Source organism: Amphibalanus amphitrite, unplaced genomic scaffold (assembly GCF_019059575.1).
Source record: "Amphibalanus amphitrite isolate SeventyFive unplaced genomic scaffold, NRLGWU_Aamphi_draft 000406F_arrow, whole genome shotgun sequence".
NCBI lineage: Eukaryota > Metazoa > Arthropoda > Thecostraca > Balanomorpha > Balanidae > Amphibalanus > Amphibalanus amphitrite.
The window spans coordinates 550,853-568,266 of NW_024881900.1; the positions used below are offsets into that span (position 1 = coordinate 550,853).

At 51.3% G+C, this 17,414-nt stretch overlaps 2 protein-coding genes across 3 annotated transcripts; one reads left to right on the top strand and one right to left on the bottom strand.

Annotated features, from left to right (window-relative positions):
• The first annotated feature begins 519 nt into the window (after positions 1-519).
• LOC122390721 (transmembrane protein 18-like) lies at positions 520-5,445 on the top strand. The gene is made up of 5 exons (XM_043383935.1): positions 520-852; positions 1,180-1,297; positions 1,480-1,534; positions 4,318-4,411; positions 4,601-5,445. The coding sequence occupies exons 1-5, from the start codon at positions 778-780 to the stop codon at positions 4,694-4,696; spliced, it is 438 nt and encodes a 145-aa protein (XP_043239870.1). The 5' UTR covers positions 520-777; the 3' UTR covers positions 4,697-5,445.
• On the bottom strand, positions 5,421-13,947 carry LOC122390720 (WD and tetratricopeptide repeats protein 1-like). 2 transcript variants are annotated; one of them, XM_043383934.1, is made up of 11 exons: positions 13,867-13,947; positions 10,832-10,890; positions 10,314-10,444; positions 9,979-10,090; positions 9,403-9,590; positions 8,879-9,165; positions 8,347-8,553; positions 7,742-7,907; positions 7,213-7,448; positions 6,752-6,929; positions 5,421-6,548 (listed from the first exon to the last, which is right to left on the bottom strand). In XM_043383934.1, the coding sequence occupies exons 1-11, from the start codon at positions 13,904-13,906 to the stop codon at positions 6,188-6,190; spliced, it is 1,965 nt and encodes a 654-aa protein (XP_043239869.1). In that variant the 5' UTR covers positions 13,907-13,947; the 3' UTR covers positions 5,421-6,187. The 2 variants fall into 2 exon arrangements, with proteins under 2 accessions (XP_043239869.1, XP_043239868.1); XM_043383933.1 differs by having other exon boundaries at positions 6,752-6,932; positions 13,867-13,945.
• Between the last annotated feature and the right edge of the window lie 3,467 nt (positions 13,948-17,414).

The following is a 17,414-nucleotide window of genomic DNA, read 5'->3' on the forward strand; positions in this document are numbered from 1 at the left end:
TTTACCCGCAAAGTGCATGTTGCATGCTAGCAAGTAGTGACGCAACCATCCCCTCTGAACTTCTCGGATGGTTGGTTAATGCCTAGCATAGTTTTGGTACACTCGGGGGCAGATTGATGTTCCACCACTCCCTACCCATCGGGCTCCCATTTATCAGCAGTGGCTGCTGCCAGTGTTGCCTGCCCTCAGCACTGCTCAGCACTGCCTGCCAATGCCAGTGCTGCCAGTCCTGCCACTGACAGCAGCCAGTGCGGGAGCCATGGGAGCCCGATGGGTAGGGAGTGGTGGAACATCAATCTGCCCCCGAGTGTACCTAGCGTCTAATATCTGCTGCTAAGTGTTGTGTTATCTGCAAAGTGTTTAATTCTGCTAAAGTGCTAAGTCTAATCTGCAGTGCTTAGTGTTTAATTTTTGACCTAATATAAACCAAATTTCATATAAGGTATGCGTTTAACTAAAACTGCACCAAGCTAACGGCCCAAATAACAATCGTGATCCAATATAAAAATCGACGGTCGAGGCCCACTTGATTTAGATGTAAATGGCGGCAATTATTATTTCGTTGCGGTGATTTATTTCGCTCTGCAACTACTGCCTCTTTTTCGGCGCTGTTTAGACAAATGCGAGTTGTAAACAAATCCGCTTCAGAGGTAAACTTGCCAACTTGCTTAGAATTAATAATAAAATATTGCAAAAGAGACCATATTCTTTCCAACAAGTTATTCATATTCTGAATCGTCACTTTTAAAAGATCTGCAAAACTCAACAAAATCAAAAATGGCTTCATCGGAAAAAGGAGGCATCGTTGAGGATGAAGAAATTGGCTTTAGTTTCCTTGGCTTTTTATCAGAGGTAAGTCGAAAACGATGCTTGTATTTGAAGCGCAACGACCGAACGCATGTACAGAAACATAAGAATCAACCCATTTTGTGTAATAGATTATTTTTTGATCATTATTTTATGCATTTAACTGAGCTACACTGTAAAGAAATGTTTATTTCATTTTGTTATGAATCAGAATGCATGTTATGATATCAGAGTTTGTTTAATGTTTCAGTTTTATTTTAGCAAAAACAAATTGACAATAAGGGTTCTGACATTATCATCATTGAATGTGTTGGTATTTAATGGCTCCACTATTTTTGCCCTTGAGTGATGTACGTCAATGTCCGATCGCAGGTTGACTGGTCAGAACCATGGATTATGGGCCTTTTAAGTTGGCACATACTGATGTTCCTGGTGGCTTTGATTGCAAGGAGGAAGCTGCATGTGCAATGTGGTCTCTTCCTCACCTTGTGTAAGTATATTTCTAGTCATAAAAATGTGCAGTTATCAGTTGGTAGGATCAGTCAGAGACAACTCAAACTAGGGCATGCTGTGCAGCTGTTCATCAGCTGCACTTTACCATGCATCTTAAAAACTCATAGGTGTTTTATGGGCTACTTATTTGAACTCACTTTGCCTTGCTTTTCCTTTCAGTATCTTTGGTATATTTCTCAGAAGACATCAACACCCTGGCAGCAACACATTGGAGGTAAGCTAGCTCTCAGTAGGTAGCATATGGGCTGTACCTATAATGTGAATGAATGTGAGCAACAAAGCACTGGGCATGAAGGCTAGCCACTGAAGAGCATTGCGCTTGCTCCTCCTGAGTAATAGATAAATCATTTTATCAGCAGTTCTTGTTTTAAAAAAAAAACTTATTAAGAATATAAAGACAAAATACTAGAACAACAGTGGCCCTGGTTCCAATGCAGATCACTAAAAATAATGTATTGCTGCTTCATTATTCATATCCAAGCAATTCAAAGCAATTCAGAAATGCTCATGATGTACACTGTAGGACTCTCACCAGTCCCTCCCCCACCACCAACTACCAATTCATTGAATATACCTGCCATGGTGTGTCAAAAGTGGAAATAGCCGGGTGCGCCGTCTGGCAACCCGGCAGCCCGCCGCCATAGGGAAATTCATGCTTTTTGTCGCTTTTTCGCTCCTTTCATTTCATTTGATCATTTGATTTCATTTGAGTCATTTGATCTAATTAGAGCTTAACTAGGAACGAGGCGGGTCACTTGGACGTATTCGGGAGCCGAATACGGTGTTTTGGAGCCAATACCTGGGAAACCCTACCCGCCCAATACGAGTTTTTAAGAGTCTGCATGCCCTGAGCGCGGCCGTTTTCGGTCGGTTTTCCTCGACCTTGTGGCGAAATCGCCTTATTTATTCAACCAGGGTGGGCTAATTCGCTTAACTAGGAATGAGGCGTTGAAGAGAATTATTCAAGGAATAGAGCTGTGCAAAAATATTTTTTGTATTGTTAAAACTGTATCCGCCCTCGAACGATAAATATTGTTGACCCATCAGGAACACATCCCCTGGAATGCGTTTGGACTTGGCTGGATCTAATATTAGCGAGTATCTGCTAATGCAGTTTCTTGGCTTACACAGTACGCACACAAGCACACATACTTCCTGCCCTTGGTTATCCCTCACTTGAATGAAAATTTTGCTATAATAACTATTCCAAGCAGTTAACAGGTTTTAGTGCAGTGCCAAGTCGGAACCGTTCAGCGCCGCCAGTCTCCCAGGCGGCGCGTAACGGCCGCCGCGCCGCCGCTCTGGCAGGGTGTTGTGACTTCATATCTCTGTTGCTAGAAAAGTTGTGGACCGATTTACTTGATTGTTGCATGAAAAGATCCGCCATTCAATTCTTAGCAGATAACGAAAATTTGACGTCAATTGCACAATCCGTTGCCCATGTTGTGGTACTGCCATCTATTGAGAAGGCTGGCGAACTAAAAGCCGGGCGGCTATTTCCACTTTTGACACACCATGCATTGCGTCCTGTTCCCTGCCTGTGTAGGTAGAACAAGCATGAATTTCATAATTTGAAGGAAGAAAGATAATTATTTTGAGTGCGAAGGAGCAGGAGACATAAAATATGTTGTGCCAGGATCGTTGACTAGGGTACTCGAATTGGAATACTCGACTACCAGAAGGGTGGATCGGTGATATTGTGTTTTTTTAGGAATTAAAAAAAAATTGTCGGCAGGGATCCGGGCAACTCAATGTCCAACACCGGTCAGGGCAGAAACGACACTGATCAGGACAGAACGTGTATTTATAGTCACCGTGAGAACGTGAATGGAAAATAGATCAGCCTTGTTATCATTAATTTCATGCGCTACATGGTTTTCGTGATCAGGAATTGACTAATAGGTACTCGATCGTAACGAGGCTGGGGCTGTTGGGGTACCTCGGCGGGCATCATGGGGTCTGTTCCAGTCACACTTTTTAACACCTCTAAACTCCTCCAAGATTGCTTCCCTGTTCCAGTGGCAGCTCTAGCCCCTTCAAAGCCAAGGAGCGCAGCGCCTTGCTCCAACCTCCTCTATCTTGCTCTTGGAGCAGCTTAGAGGTGTTAGGAAGTGCGACTGGAACAGACCCATGGACTAACCGTGTGAGAATTGAGATGGTTTGGAACTTTTCGAGGCGCCGTATCAAAGAGTAGTAAAGTAATCTTGGTATCAAAGGTCAGTGACGGGTTCTGGGCCCTGTTTCACCGGTGATAGCAGCACGCTGCTATCACACGTGTCAAATTGGGTTTCCATGGAAACATCAACAAACCATGCCGTCGTCAGTTTGTGTGATATGTCAACTAATATTGCTGCTAACATCTTCACGGCCGTGCGAATGAATCAAACCAGGGGCGTCGACACCGGTCCGACTTTTCCGACTAGTCGGACCACTTTTTCGACTAGGCGGTGCCCTGCTGTGGCTCGCGGGGGCCCCTGCTGCAGACCGCGGGGGCCCTACTGCGGCTCGGGGGGCCCTGCTAGAGACCGCGGGGCCATTGTACGTTGGAAAGCCGTTCGACACCTGGGGGCCCCCACCGGTGGGGGCCCCCCGAGAAAAAGTCGGACCAGTTTTCCTTACGCGTCGGCGCCCCTGAATCAAACGCATTCAACGAGACAGCAACTCTGTCCCAAACGTAGCTATGAAAAAGCTCACAGATTACACGAAAGGTCATTAGTGTGACGTCATCACATAACGTCAGCTCGCGCAATTTGATAGTAGCGTGCTGCTATCACCGGTGAAACAGGGCCCTGGTGCACCTGGAACCCCAATTACGCTCTTGAATGCGAGCTCAACCAGTGGCACGAGTTGAGCGAACATGGGGAGAAAAGGAGTTGGGAGTTTGTCTTTTGTCTTAGAAGTTTGTGAGGTGCTCTTTTTTCTAGCACAGTGCAATGGGCGGGTTAACACCGCCATCACTTTGTGTCGGTATCTCACGTCTGGGCTTCACCGTTTCAGGGCCTTCTCCAAGCAGCAGTACTTTGACAGCGAGGGGATGTTTATATCCATCATGTTCTCCATGCCCATTCTACTTAACTGTCTGCTCATTGTGGTAAGTCCCTTCAATCGGTTAGCGACGTTTTTCCAATTCTCAAACCTACTCAATGTCATGCTCATTAATCTTGTGAGTCTTCAGTTTTTATATTTGAGTTACGACCTTACGACTTTCGTAACCCCGAATCTAAAATGGGCAGGTTTTTACGAAAGCATTTGCATTCACCACCCCCGCTGCTCTTCGCAGTGCAACTGGCTGTGGTGCACCAATGGTGCCCTCAGTCAGGTGATGGAGCAGAAGGCACGCGCACAGATGAAGGCAGCTGAGAAGAAGGCAGAGTGATGCTGATGTGCTAACAGGGTCAACAGACTCGGAACTGTGACGGTCAAGACCCGTCACGTGCAGTGGTCGCCCCTTAGTGGCGTGTGTGTACAAGTGTGGGGAAGGGGGAGGGTTCAAGAAGTGATCTGATATGTCGCCTGGACGCATTTGACATTGCCTTCGTTATTGTGCTCGAGCTGCGCGGTGTGTTACGGGCTGGTGCTCGAGTGGACAGTTGAAGCTGCTGCCGGGACGCCCAGCTGCAGTGGCTGCTGATTTCGAATAGACAGCAGAAACGGAGAATCACTGCGCATGCCACACGCTGGGTGTAAGCCCGCCAACGCCGTGCCATGCCTGATAGTCTGCCTCCAGGGAATGTTTAGGTAACCCCGGACTGTGTTTGCACTTAACGAGACTCTGGCGTTGCCGTTGGGACTCTGTGGCACCAGTCGGGCCAGAGAACCACCTCTGACTGGGCCACAGCCGATCCCAGATCGGCGCCAGCCGTAAACTGGCATATCGTCCGGAGTTTTAATGTACAATTCATTGACGCCAGCAGCTTCGAAGTGTTACCTCATCGACGGAATTTTCGTTTGTTTGATTTTTTCAGGTGTACGATTCAACTTAAGTTCTTGGTGTTTTCCGTATGACATGCATGTTTACATTTTGGCTCGTGATTTTTGCTGTTTTCTTACATTTTATGGCTGTGTGGGGGTTCGCTATGTACTTAAACGGATGGAGAGGCTTTATTAATACAGGGATATAATTTATTCTTGTCGTCACAGCAGTCTTATGGACGAGGTCCAACGGTACCGAAAACTCGACCGGCGAATCAGGTACAAACATTTCTATGCTAAAATTAGTTTTAGTTAGGCATGAAGAGAACTGACATACATGTGAAACGATCAAGAGTTTTATGAAGCTCGATCACGCTCACCAACTGTATGCGATTGAAAACCAGTCGTTCTTAATTACCTATATGTCCTACTACCACAATCACCCGTAACAATAACATATCCTCCAGAAAACGCTCAGCCAATACACACGAAGCACCTATCATGAGATACAATGCAATATATTATATCATCTTCTTGGATAATCTACAATCTGAACCGCAAACAAAACAACGCGATAGTACATACTTATGGGCACGATTCACCCGTGGCGAGCGACTGCAGACCTGTGCCGCTCACCCCCCCCCCCCCCCCCCGAGGACTCCTGCCGTCCTAGCCTGACCGCCCCCTCCCCCTCCCCTCCCACCGACAGTGCACGCGGCGGGTTAGTGGCAGCTCTGCGTGCCGACCGGCCTCTGCACCGCCGGGCAGCCTGCCGGCCCCGGCTGATTTGGTTCAACATTGCACCCTCCCACAGATCACACATTCACCAGCCAGCGCCGGGTTACCCTGCATCCGCACTCTCCCGCCCCCCCCCTTCCCAGACCAGAACACTACAGAGAGAGAGAGCGAGAGAGGCCCACCTGAAAGACGCCCGCGTCCGTCGCCGGCCGCCGCCCTAGCTGGTCCGGCACGGCACGCCCTGGCTGACCGAGTCGTCGGTGCCGGTGGCCACGCGCGCGCCGAAGCTGAGCAGCATCATGTCGATGGGGTTGGCGTTCATGCGCTGCTGGTTGTCGAGCGCGGCACGGTCCGTGTCGGTGACGGCGCGCTCCTGCTCGGCGTGCTCGGCCAGCGGCTCCCAGAGGCGCACGCAGCTGTCGATGCCGCTACTGGCCAGCAGGCAGAGCCGCGGGTGCGGCTGCACGCAGTTGACGATGGTCGAGTCGCCGCGCAGCACGCGCACGATCGAGGCCGTGTGCCGCTCCCAGATGAAGAAGGTGCCGTCGTCGGAGCCGGCCAGTACGAACTGGCCGTCCCTGCGGCGCCGCGGGCGGGCGTCAGAAACTCGTACACGGGCTGAATTCCACACAGCAGTGGACGGCAGACGACCGCACTGAATCGCGAAGTGAGCCGCTATACTTAGTAAGAACATCACAACAGCACGTCTCCAAGACACCACACTGATTACTAGTCTCCTCACTGTAACAGTGACACCCCAGCGCCTGCCACGTCGCCTCACCTGCCGAAGAAGTTGGCCTCCTTGATGTCTGTGGTGGTGTTGCAGTGTCCGCAGTAGCGGGTTTCGAAGTCGGCCGCTGAACGGCGCCAGGAGCGCTCCTGATCAGAAGGTGTGCCCTGCGACCAGTCCAGCAGACCTTCCATCTTGATGAGCGGCTCCGGCGGGCCACCGTTACGGTCTGCTGCGGAAGGACGGGACGTAGCGGTCAGCGAGGGAGGAACATTGGAGTGATCAACGCGGTAATTAGTCAGGATTTAATCATGAACAACGGCCTTAAAAAGCAGAAACGCGGGGTCGCTTCTCAGCGGTAAGTTTCTTACTAAGTCTCAATATTTGTGAGACAAACGGAATCAATCTCTTCATGGATCACACCATAACCATGCTGATTAACAACTTCAACCAACTCGGACCACCTGCGACAGCCCCCCACGATCCACGCCCGCTCTAACCCTCCGTCTCACCGGCGCCGGACTGGTGGAATTGAGCCTCCTTCAGGTCTCGCTCCAGCATCAGCACTGCGTGGCTGTTGGCCTGGTGGGTGTGGTGGCGACGGAACGCTGCCAGCGCCTCAGTGGCCGACCTCAGGTGGCCCAGCTCCAGCAGACACCGGCAGAGTCGGAACGCCGCCTTCACGTGTCCCGGCTGCAGCTGCAGCGTGCGCTGGCAGTCCCGCGCCGCCGCGTACACGTCACCGTCCCTACAGGGGGTAGAGGGGTCAGTCAGTGGCCGCAGTCGCCAGGCATGCGCGATGCAGTACAGCATAGCCTGATAACAACCACGTCGAATAAAGATCTAGCACAAGGCGGTTAATAAAAAAAAAACAGCTTTGCAGGAAAACAATGTTTTGTTACGATCAAAGGATAACCTAAATTCATTTAGGAATTCATTTGAAACAGCAGCGTACACCTGAGATTCGGTGAATTCATGAAATAACTTATCACGACGCCTGTAGGACGTCGTAAAGTGAGCAGATCCCCAGCTCGTACCCACCAGGCACGTTTCAGGTAAGCGGCCGCGCGGTTCGAGTAGAATGTGGCCACCGACGGCCGCAGTCGGATGGCACGACTGTTGAGCTCGATAGCGGCCGAGTAGCGCGACTGCTGGTGACACAGGTTGGCCTCCTGGCGCAGCCGGTCCAGCCGACCTGGCAGCGTCTCTGCGCCGGCAGAGACGGGACGGTTACAGAGCGGAGAGGGAGCAGGGGAGAGGGGGAGAAAGTTCACGGCGAAGGTGAGGAGGGAAAGACAGGTCACGAGGAAGGTGGGGACTGAGACTCACTCGGGGATTGCAGCGTTACTCGCTGGACGATTACCTATTAACATATCTCATTGCAAAACTTATCAACTACAAACAGCTCTAACCAGAGATTGCACAATATTTTAATGAACACAAATAATACACTGAGGTAACAATAAATCCAGGCCAATCCGTGCAGTCTGCCCGACCCAGTAGTAGCTGTACTCACTCAAAAACTTTCGCCCGATAATTAGTAGTTAAACGAGTCTCAAACGCCCAACCTACCTCGCAGCCCGTATTAGACCTAGCACTTTCCGTAAGCCGTGGCGACTGGCCGCGGTTCGAGCAGCGTCACCCACCGGCGGGCGTGTCTGGCGGCCGCTGGAGCGGCGCCGCGCTCAGGACGTCCACGCGGCGCGGCTCGGCGGTGTCGAACAGGTACACCTGCTCACTGCCCAGGTTGGCCAGCAGGTGGCGGCCGTCGGCGCTGTAGGACACGTAGGTGACGGCCAGCGGTCGGCGCCGGCGCCGCTCCGACGTCCCCGACCCCGGCCGCGACAGGTGACCTGCAGATGAACACGGCGGCGGTGTCAGTGGAGGGCAGGTGGTGCGGCCGGAGGCAGCCGACGGCAGGGCGTCAGCGGACGCAAAACCGAGCAACCGGCACGTCAGGACGTGAGGTGAGAGAACAGTGGCTGTATCTGCATTCCATGAAGACGGAAATGAGACAAACTAGCAATGAATTCACTCAATGAATTCAGGCGTTAGCGGAACTCTAAAGCGATGTAGCATTTTACCGGTTAACCGGAAATCTACTACTCCCCACGTTACATAATCGAAAGCTCCAGTGTTCGCGAACAGAACAAATAGTGTCCCCGTTCTCGGTCTGACCTGGACAGAAGTACTGCACGGCCCCGTCCGGTGTGACGGGATCCTGTTCCGCAGAGGAGCCCGGCTTCGCGGCGCCGGCCGGCAGGCCACCCAGCCGCACCATCCGCCGGTCGTACACGCGCACGTACGGGTCGTTAGCGCCCACAGCGAGCAGGTCGGGCCGCGACGGGCACACGGCGACGCACTTGGCCTCGCTGCCGACGCCGCACTGCGACTGCAGGTTGACCAGCACGCTGCCGCCGCCGCCGCCCGGCCGGCACCGGTGTTTGGCGCGCAGGTCCAGCTGCCTGCGTACAGACAAATACAGGTGTCATGGGTAACGGCGGTCGGTAGCAACAGTAACCTGAGCATCTGTATGACCACCAAACAAATGTCACGAAATAATCCCTTCTTTACTTCATACGTAGTTGAATTCATCACGATAAAAAGCGTTGACTTATATGTTTTGGAACAAAACAGAAGCCCAACCATCACAAAGTACTGAGACGCGTAAGTCACGGCCAGTCCGCGGCCTGGCGACTCACATGATGAGCCCGTCCTCTCCGGCCGACCACACCAGGTAGGGCAGGTGGGGCGCCACGGCCAGCCGCTTGACGCGGCCGTGGTGGCAGCTGCACTGGTGGGTCACCTCGCTGAAGCGCACGTCGATCACCTTCAGGTGACAGTCGGCCGCGCATGTGGCCACCACGCCGTCATTGGACTCCGGCATAAACTGGACAGCAGGAGCAGGGATCAACGGGCTAGAAAGTTAAACACGAGACATGGTAAGAACACAGAACAGAGCATAAACTAAAATATATTACAGTCAAGACCGGAACATGACGCCAAATATCATCGAACTAGCTATATTCAGGAAGACGGTACGCCTCACGGTTTAGTTAGCCTCCAAGGCTCCGCAAAGACGACGCTCTGCAAGACGTAAGGCGGTTGGCGCTGAGCGTCCATACAGTGAAGGCCAACGCCATCAACTCCTTACTCATGAGGCCCGTACAATGAAAACGTCCCCGATCACTGTTGCAGACCCGTGGCCTGGCTGGCAGAGGCGAGCAGTCCATCCCGCAGGCAGTTGTGGACCCGCTCCCGCAGCTGTTGTTGCTCACCTTGACGGAGAATATGTTGCCGCTGTGAGTGGTGGGTATGGTGTGCAGCAGTTTATCCCTCTGCGGCTGCCACAGGCACACCTGGTAGTCGTCCGAGCCAGAGGCCAGCAGGCTGCGATAGATAATAGGGGTCACGAACATGCGTACATAACCGCGTAGACACAAAACGAGGAAATAAATGCCTACTTCTACAAAAGCGCAACACCACTGAAGTAATTCGACACGACGCTCCAAAGCAATCATTTTACAATCATTCCTGCTGGTAATGAACAAACATATGCTACGATGTGGAAAGGCAAAAATTGCAACAACAACGACTAGCATGCATCACTCACGTTCCATCCGCATTCCATTCGAGGCAGTTGACGCATCCGTTGTGGCCCTGCAGCTCGCTCCTCAGTCCCAGGCGATTGACCAGCGCCTCGCTGACGTGCATGGTCCGCTCAGCGGCCGACCCAAACCGCAGCTGAGAGCGAAACGGGGCACAGGTCACCAACGGTCGAACCAGGGCAGTGCATGCCCCAAAATTCCAACCGAAGTATACCCAAGACCAGTCTCGTAGATACTTCAAAACTATTCAAGCAGTCAATGCAAAGTGGTAGACACTACATAAAACATATATTAGCTATCACTACCATTGCCATTACAGTCCGTATCAAAGCAGCAAATCTTGGGGGAGAAATTTAAACTTATAGGCACACTGCCTGTGGAAGGCGGTTAGGCATTCATTCGCCTATAAACTAAAGCCAACTGCAGAGGTGGTAATGGGGAGGAAAATAATTTCATCCACAAGGGTCCCATGAAAGAAGATAAAAATGATTCAAATAACTTTAAACCTCCAAAATATACTTACATCATGCTCTCTTCTCGATAATATGTTGATTATATTGCTGCTTTGTGCATACATGGTGTCTGTGAAAGCGAGAACATAATAAGTGAGAAATGCAAAATAACGATAATTGCTTTTTGACATGCTGCAGACCGTAGCATAAGTTAAGTTATGCTGCAGTGGTGTCATTCCCTTCTAGCACCACACAAACCCAACCGAAATTGTACTCATCATTCAGCGACAGAGGTATCGTTATCCTGTGAAAGAGGCATTCTGTTTACAAGACCAATTAGGGACCAAGTGATAAATGGCTAAGCGCGCGAAATTAGGCTGAGATGGTCTCCAGTTTTCGAGCCGTCGCGACTTCCTTCGTTCTGAGGGAGGGACAGGTCATCGAACCGCCGTGGCGGCGACCTCTTATAGACTCGGCACCTAGCCATAGTGACACAGTGGGATTTTAACCACGCCCTTCTGAAAAGACCCAAATCTTTTAAGACCAGGTCGCCAGATAACGTCAAGTACCTCAGGAAAAGTTATAATGATCGCCATAGCTACACTGACTGAACGATCGTTTCGAAGTTCAGCGTTTGGTAAGGACCAGTAAAACGCCTTTTAGGGCGACAAACGGGCGAGCGAGAAGAGTAAGCCTTGTACGTGTGGACTGTGGAGTTGTGAGGAAGTACTTCCAATTGACTTGTACACGGCACCCTTCATACTATCCGGTCCCTAGCGATCCGCCAAATTTGGGCGCAATCGGCCCAGCCGTTCTCGAGATCTGAAAGCGGTACCCTGCCTGCACGTGCGCACGTGCAAACTGGATCCCAGCTGACTTTTGCACGGTACCGTACTAACCGGTCCCTAACCGTGTATCAGATTTGGGTTGGGTGCAATCGGTTCAGCCGTTCTCGAGATCTGGAAGCGACCCTGCACGTGCGCAAGGGCAGTGGCACGGGGCACCCTAACTGTGACGCATGGAAATGCTGAATGCAATGCCTGGTGGGTGCCTAGTGTCATGCAATATGCCAAGTGTCAGCAATAGACCCAATACTACCGGCATATTGCAATTGTCATAAAACAAACACCTCCGCGTTTTGCACGTGGCACGTGCAAAAGGGGTCACCTACACACATCGGGAATAGTCCAACACTTCTTTGGCAAAAGAAATGAGGCTACGATACAAAAATTACCGCAAATAAATTGGTCGAGTGGTTGCGGGAATATCTAGGTAAGCTTCGCAAAAGTGTCCCGACAACAGTCGGCCGGCCTAGAGTATGTATGAAGAACAACGGCCGGCTGGCCGCTCATACTCAGAAACTTCTGCTTTTCTACGTAAGACTGCTCGCTCGTAAAAACAGTAGGCATAATACAATACATATGTTGGAATTTAGATGTCCGTTACCTAGTCGGATCAATTTTGAGGCCTTCCCATCATAAGGCAATAGGAGAAAACTTTGATGCGCCTCATTTGGACGGGAATCAAACTAATTACCTGCTCTCAAACAACGGGCAACAGGCAAGCATTGAATAATAAAAAAGTGAAGTACGTGCAGAGTCTGCAGACTGTAGGGAGCGGGGGGGGGGGGGTCCATTGTATTTCCTTCCAGCTGTTCGACCCCTGGTTGACGTAGAGCTTCGATCTAATCACCTGTTAGCTCATTAGCTGTCTTGAACAAATTTGATGGGCAATTTATTCACAGCGGACTTGACAACTTAGCCGCGACAAAATGTTGGCCCTCAAGGCCAAGGCCTGCCATCAGCCACAAGCAACAACGTCAAATCCTCAGATGAGCCGAGCGCCTTTCCTTTATCAATGCTACATAATGCAACAACGTCAGATTCTTTCGACGAACTTATTAGAGCTGCATCGATCATTGATGAATTGTTCACAGTTAAATCGTTCAGTGTATTCTTTGACTGCCTGAAGCGGCGGATCGGTGATCCTTTAACCCTCGCCGGACCTATTGGTTTTCTACATACGCGTCGGCCGAGGGGGGGGGGCGGGTACGACCCCCCCCCTCGCCGTTTCGCCCCTGGTGGAGCTAGCGCGTTGCGGAAAAAACGAGCGTGTGCGCCGTTACGAGACGCAGAGAATGGTAACCGATTTTAAGGTCCTAGGGTCAACCGGTGACCTCTGAGGTCAGGTCAAGTGCCCCAAGGTACGGTTCAGTTTTTGGTGAATAACTTCGCAAAAAACGGCCGCAGAGCCGCGATTTTGGCAGCATCGTGTTCGCCTCGCTCAGGCGCGTCGAATGATATACTTTTTGTTCGGGTCAGGTCAACTTAGGGTGTTGACCTCAGGTCAAGGTCAGGTCAGCACCCCCAGGTCACGAAGTTGGTCGAAAGAGGTCATGTCGCATATCATTCGATTCGGCAGGTCTTCCTGAGTCCACTGGTGGCTTTCTTGACTCGCTAGCTCAATTTGATCGGGAGTTATTGACGAAAAACTAATATGACCTTGATGACGTCATAAATGACGTCACGCAAGGTCAACATTGCAAAAGTGACGCATTTAACCTTGCAAGGAATGCATCAAATCACGATTCTGTGTGCTTGAGATGGTTGGAGATCGTTCTCGGCGCCAGAATGGCAGTTTTCATTTTTCCCCATTGACTTATACAGGTGAGGTCACGAAAATGACCTGACCTCATATGACCTTTAGGAAAAATCCGAGATATACAAGTTGTGAGACTCATAATGGATACTAGATCCTGCAAGTTTCATTTCCCTGTGACATCTCCCCTGGCAGTGAGGGCGTTGCGAAGTTGCGACATCTGAAGACCGTGCAGAGGTTCACTTATGACGTCATAGGTCAGTGACCTGACCCGACCCAAAAATGCGGTTGGTGTCACTTGGGTCAAAAGATGCGGCTTGGATCAAAGGTCAGGTATGCCAAGTTTCAGCTCTCTAACGCCAGCGTGTTCGGAGCTATCGCGAAAAAAAAACCTGGGGGGGGGCGGCACCCGCCCCCTCCCCCTCGGCCGCGGCGAGGGTTAACCCTCCCATCGGCCGTGCACAACTCCAATCACTACCATCGGTCGTGCTCATCTCTCTTAACTTACCGCCAGCGCCTCGCAGAGCCGAGTGGGCGCCCACGTGCATGCACCGGACGTGGATGATGACACTGTAACGTCACCTGCCCGAGCGATGCGTTTCATGTTGTAACAGTGCGAACTTGCTACCGGAGACAGCCGACAGTGTGGAAGCGTAGGTCGGGCTGTGTCATCCCTCTCCTATCCCATGCTACCCTTAGCCTCGGGGGGGGGGGGGGACGCACGCACGTGTTTGTAGGAAGCATTAGCCTCTGACTGGGGAGCCAGTTTCAGTAATTAGCCTGTGTGCCAGCAGTTTCAACTAGCCTCTGCCTGGGTCACAACAGGGGACGACCCAAGTGATTGATGGGTCCACCAGCGCTAACAGTCCATTCTGACTGCCACACATTCAGTAAGACCAGAGAGCACACTGAATTACATGTAGCCCTGCCCAACAATGTTTTTAAATTTTCCTTATCTATCTCATCTCGTCAATCGTGTCCGTTTCCTGCCAAACCTAGTCTGCACCATGCTTCACTAAATCTGCACTGTACGTACCTACCAGGTCAAATCCGCACCTGTCTACACTAAATCTGCAGCGCACCAAGCCAAGTCTATACCTAGACTAGAAAACATCCGCACACTACATCGGACAACATAAAGACCCTTATGCGCTGATATTCGGCGCAAGCGATTTTGCCTGAAATTTCTGCACGATTTGCGCCCAAAGTTGGGATGGGTATTTTTACATAGAGCACATGTGCACATCTACCGACCAAGGATATAACAGCCAGACAGTTTCACGTTCCCGGGTTGAGCGTCCAAGTTAGCTAATCCTTCTATGGAAACCCAATTCAAGTCTACCCAAGAGCGTCACTGTAGCGTCGTGCCGGGAAACAAGGCCCGGGCCAGTAGTTCCCGGGGCCACAAAAACCGGCAGAGCGGTGTGTTAGCGACTGGCGGGCCGCACGCGCTAGCGAGGGCCGGGCAGAGGAACAGCACGTGCTCCAGGACATCAGCCTTTTCTCGGCACACGGCGCCGCGGGGCATTGCTTGTCCGGGCACTGCTGTCACACCTCGGAGGACGGGAGATGGCTGTTCCGGTGCAGGTGCTGGAGCGAGCACCCCAGTAGCCCCGGCCCTCATCTATCACACTGAAATGGAAATGGCGTCCTCTCGGTCCTCTCCAAGGATGGGGAACTGCAGCATTTCCCGATTAGTGGCTTAAATAGTGACCCGGACCAGTTGTGGCGCCATTGACGCAAGGCCACACAATAAACCGCCGACTGCCCAGGTCAGTGAACGTGCATCCGAGGCCAGCCGGCAGGGCAGTCGCTTGTTTCGCCAGGTCATCCGCTCTCTTATTCCCCTCAAACTCGCAGTGGGCAGGAGCCAGGAACCCACTGCAGCATTATCCTTGTTCCAAAAAAATAGCGGCCGCCATCAGCCATGAGCTGAATTTGGAGCGCATATGAATCTAAGCAGGACGTGTGCGCAAATTTTTTAACGCAAACCCGCCACTACAACTGACATTTTCAGCATAGCATGCATTTTTTCCAGTTTAGCCCCGCATTCAATGTCTCTCGGACGACAAAGATTCTATGCCGTCCTGGCCCAAAATGCTGTTCGATGTCGCACGGACGGTAAAGATCCTACGTGACGTCACATACAACCTTTGTCGTCTGCGCACAATCTTTTGAGCATACTACGGTGGGCAGATGTAACGGAAGTTAGCAGGGATTCAGCAGGGGTTCAGCAGGGATTCAGCAGGGATCGACGGCCCCTACGATTTCGCTGAATTTTGGTGGAGAGGTGCAGAATGGTGTCCTCTATCGAAAATCCTAGTGCCAAAATGCGGGGAATCCATCAGGGGGGCCACAAATCCCAAAAAACAGTATGCCCTCAGGGCACAATCGACGAACTTTGAAAACCCTACTTCTAGCCGTCAAAACAGCTAAAAATGCACGTCATTCGAAAGAGGACAAAATTTTACATGCAACGGTACCAAATTTAAGGGGCTAGCGCCCCCCTGAACCGAACAAAACAGCTTCAAATATATGGGCCCGGGAGTATGCCCTCGGGGCATGAATAAACGTTTTCAACCATTTCAGGCCTATAACATCGACAAAATCCAGCAATATGCACATCATTGGAAAGAGCGTAATTTCCCAAACAAAAAACCCAAGTAACATTTTTCGATGGGGCCCACCTGGGGCCCACAGGACCCAATTGAAATTTGGGGCCCAATGGGGCGGCCCCTACGATTTTCTTCAAAATTGGCACAGACACTCTCCTGGGCCCCCTCTTCAATCTGGCTGAAGAAACCTACCGGGGAATCCAAAGGAAGAGGCCCAAAGAGGGCCCCAAAGAGGCCCTTTCTAAGTATTGCCCCTAATTTCGCGACCAACCCCGGCAATATGCACATCATTGGAAAGAGCGTAATTTCCCAAACAAAAAACCCAAGTAACATTTTTCGATGGGGCCCACCTGGGGCCCACGGGACCCAATTGAAATTTGGGGCCCAATGGGGCGGCCCCTACGATTTTCTTCAAAATTTGCACAGACACTCTCCTGGGCCCCCTCTTCAATCTGGCTGAAGAAACCTACCGGGGAATCCAAAGGAAGGGGCCCAAAGAGGGCCCCAAAGAGGCCCTTTCTAAGTATTGCCCCTAATTTCGCGACCAACCCCGGCAATATGCACATCATTGGAAAGAGCGTAATTTCCCAAACAAAAAACCCAAGTAACATTTTTCGATGGGGCCCACCTGGGGCCCACGGGACCCAATTGAAATTTGGGGCCCAATGGGGCGGCCCCTACGATTTTCTTCAAAATTGGCACAGACACTCTCCTGGGCCCCCTCTTCAATCTGGCTGAAGAAACCTACCGGGGAATCCAAAGGAAGGGGCCCAAAGAGGGCCCCAAAGAGGCCCTTTCTAAGTATTGCCCCTAATTTCGCGACCAACCCCGGCAATATGCACATCATTGGAAAGAGCGTAATTTCCCAAACAAAAAACCCAAGTAACATTTTTCGATGGGGCCCACCTGGGGCCCACGGGACCCAATTGAAATTTGGGGCCCAATGGGGCGGCCCCTACGATTTTCTTCAAAATTTGCACAGAATCTCCTGGGCCCCCTCTTCAATCTGGCTGAAGAAACCTACCGGGGAATCCAAAGGAAGGGGCCCAAAGAGGGCCCCAAAGGGGCCCTTTCTAAGTATTGCCCCTAATTTCGCGACCAACCCCGGCAATATGCACATCATTGGAAAGAGCGTAATTTCCCAAACAAAAAACCCAAGTAACATTTTTCGATGGGGCCCACCTGGGGCCCACGGGACCCAATTGAAATTTGGGGCCCAATGGGGCGGCCCCTACGATTTTCTTCAAAATTTGCACAGACACTCTCCTGGGCCCCCTCTTCAATCTGGCTGAAGAAACCTACCGGGGAATCCAAAGGAAGGGGCCCAAAGAGGGCCCCAAAGAGGCCCTTTCTAAGTATTGCCCCTAATTTCGCGACCAACCCCGGCAATATGCACATCATTGGAAAGAGCGTAATTTCCCAAACAAAAAACCCAAGTAAC